The sequence below is a fragment of the Penaeus monodon genome, chromosome 15 (assembly GCF_015228065.2).
Source record: "Penaeus monodon isolate SGIC_2016 chromosome 15, NSTDA_Pmon_1, whole genome shotgun sequence".
Classification (NCBI taxonomy): domain Eukaryota; kingdom Metazoa; phylum Arthropoda; class Malacostraca; order Decapoda; family Penaeidae; genus Penaeus; species Penaeus monodon.
The window spans coordinates 12,094,425-12,097,142 of NC_051400.1; the positions used below are offsets into that span (position 1 = coordinate 12,094,425).

At 43.6% G+C, this 2,718-nt stretch overlaps 1 protein-coding gene across 1 annotated transcript; it reads left to right on the top strand.

The window, feature by feature from the left end:
• The first annotated feature begins 1,416 nt into the window (after positions 1 to 1,416).
• LOC119582215 (general transcription factor II-I repeat domain-containing protein 2-like) lies at positions 1,417 to 2,064 on the top strand. The gene has a single exon (XM_037930445.1). It carries the CDS (start codon positions 1,417 to 1,419, stop codon positions 2,062 to 2,064), a length of 648 nt encoding a protein of 215 aa, XP_037786373.1.
• Positions 2,065 to 2,718: the final 654 nt, after the last annotated feature.

A 2,718-nucleotide genomic window follows, 5' to 3' on the forward strand; every position in this document is an offset into this window, starting at 1 on the left:
CTACACCAGTTGTCCCCAAACTACACATTTGGTCCGGCTTCCTGAACAATACCAGAGAGCATTTGGAATTTTTTTTCATATATGTGTATTTGTATTTGATAATAAAGTTGGACTTTTGCAATAAAATGTTCCTTAGTTATGAACTATTTTCATTATTTATTATTAGTTTGTAACTATTTCATACACGCATATAACGTGACATTCTGATCCACCCTTCTGCGGTCTGTGCCCCTATCTGGCAACCCCTAAACCTGCCCCTCTCAAAGAGAGAACGGATTAATGGCGAAAAGATTAGGTAAGAGGAAAATTGATTCAGAATGCAGGGCTTTTAACCTGCAGTGGACAAACGATTATTTTTTTTGTTCAATGCAAAGAAAAGGCTGTCTCTCTCATCTGACAAGAGGCGGTGGCGGTATTCAAAGATTACAATCTGCGGCGACACTATGAATCTTGTCACAAAGACAAGTATGATAGCTTGCAAGGCCAAATGCGAGCAGAAAGTGGACTGTTAGCTCAGCAGAATACATTTGTACGCCAAGCTCAGCTGAACCAGTCATCTGTTCGGGCCAGCTTTTGGGTTGCTCAGCTGATAGCAAGCAGCGGTAAACCTTTCACTGATGGAGAGTTTGTCAAGAAATGCATGAACACTGTCGCGGAGGAGGAGTGTTCCCAAGAAGAAAGATGTCTTTAATGCCGTGATTCTATCAGCGAGTACAATCACCAGACGCACTGAAGAAATCGGGGGTAATGTATATGCCCAGCTGCAGCAGAAGACGAAAGAATTTGAATTTTTTTTCATTAGCACTGGATGAGAGCACGGACGTGCAGGACACCGCGCAGCTGCTCATTTTTATTCATGGAGTTAGTGCAAAGTTTGAGATGTGCGAGGAGCTGGCAGCCCTCCAAAGTTTCAAAGGGATTACGACGGGGGAGGATATTTTCGGCAAAGTGTACCAAACCATGGAAGAGTTGGACCTGGACTGGTCAAAGCTGGCCAGCATCACAACTGACGGGGCTCCTAGTATGATGGGCATGTCTCGGGGTCTAATAGGACGCATGAACCGGGAGATGGAAGAACGGGGTCTCACCGCCCCGCTACAAGTCCACTGCCTAATTCACTAGCAAGCACTGTGGTGCAAAGTATTGATGTGGGATTCTGTCATGAAGGTTGTGGTGTCATGCATCAGAGCAAAGGGACTTAAACACAGGCAGTTCCAAGAATTCCTGTCTGAACTGGAATCTGCGCACGGAGATGTGCTGTACTACACAGAGGTCCGATGGTTGAGCCGGGGCAGAGTTTTGAGGCGTTTTTACGAGCTGCTACCTAATATTAACTTATTTCTTCATTCACAAAACAAAACGGTGCCAGAGCTGATCGACCCAGAATGGAAATCGTACCTCGCATTTTAAACAGACATGACAGAAATGCTGAACAGCTTTAACTTGCAGCTACAAGGCCAGGGGAGACTCATTTGCGACATGTATTCCCACATAAAAGCATTTGAGGTGAAAATAGAGCTGCTTTTGGGACAAGTGAAAAAGCACAGCTTCATCCATCTCCCTGTTACGCAAAACCTCTCTGCAGAGAACCCAGCGGTCCCGTTTCCAGCTGAAAAGTGTGTGGAAGCACTGGAAATGCTGAAGGCGGAGTTCGGTGTGCGATTCCGTGAACTACATGTTTATGCAAAAGAAATCCGTCTTTTCCATAACCCCTTTGTTGCCGACATTGATAAAGCCCAGCCTTCTTATCAGTTTGAGTTGGCCGAGTTACAGAACTGTGATGTTCTGAAAGACGCGTTCAAGCCCGACAGTCTCACTGACTTCTATGCCGCCCTCTCAAACGGCACGTACACTAACATCAGAAAACACGCAATGAAGATGTCCATACTTTTTGGCAGCACGTATATCTGCAAGCAAAACTTTTCACGCATGAAACTGCTGAAAACTCCAATGAGATCAAGATTGACAGATAAACATCTGCATCAGTGTTTGACAGTGACTAGAATGGAACTTGACATTCAACTTTTCACCAGCCAGATGCAGTTTCACAGTTCACACTGGTGAACATACAAAGGTAAGTTCACTTCTCTGACTTGAATGAGTCATTCAAGTATAAACAAATATAATCATAATAAAATCTACTGGGATAAAATCCATCTCCACAACCATACTGGTAGTGGTACTGGTTGTGCTGTGTAGGTGTTGTATCACTTAGTTCAGTTTCTCAGCCTGCCTGTTTTGTGTTTTTCACAGGGAAATTGATGAGAGAGAGAGAGCTGCAAACAGCGATGTCTACAAGCCTACTGGAACCTACAAAAGGATTATAAGGAAGAACTTTGAGAGACTGCTCATATGAGTCATTTAAGTAAGAGATTCTGCTCTGACAACTAAGCTGAACTTGGACCTGTTAAGATTGTGCACGGCACAACAGAAAGTTTATGTTTCATGGACTTTTTTTCTGTGAAGAGCCCAGAGAGGGTTATTTGGTTATTATTTATTTCATTAATAGTATTATTATTTATTTCCTGAGTTTTGTTCTGCGAAGAATCCAGAAAGGGATATTTGATTGTGCTTTCTGGAAAGCAATAAATTTTAAAGTTTAGGCACTCCTGCAATCGTCACACTTTCTCTGTTACAAACTGACCCCGGCCCCCCATCAGAGAAGGGAAAAGTTATGTGGCCCCCACAGGAAAAAGTTTAGGGACCCCTGTTCTACAC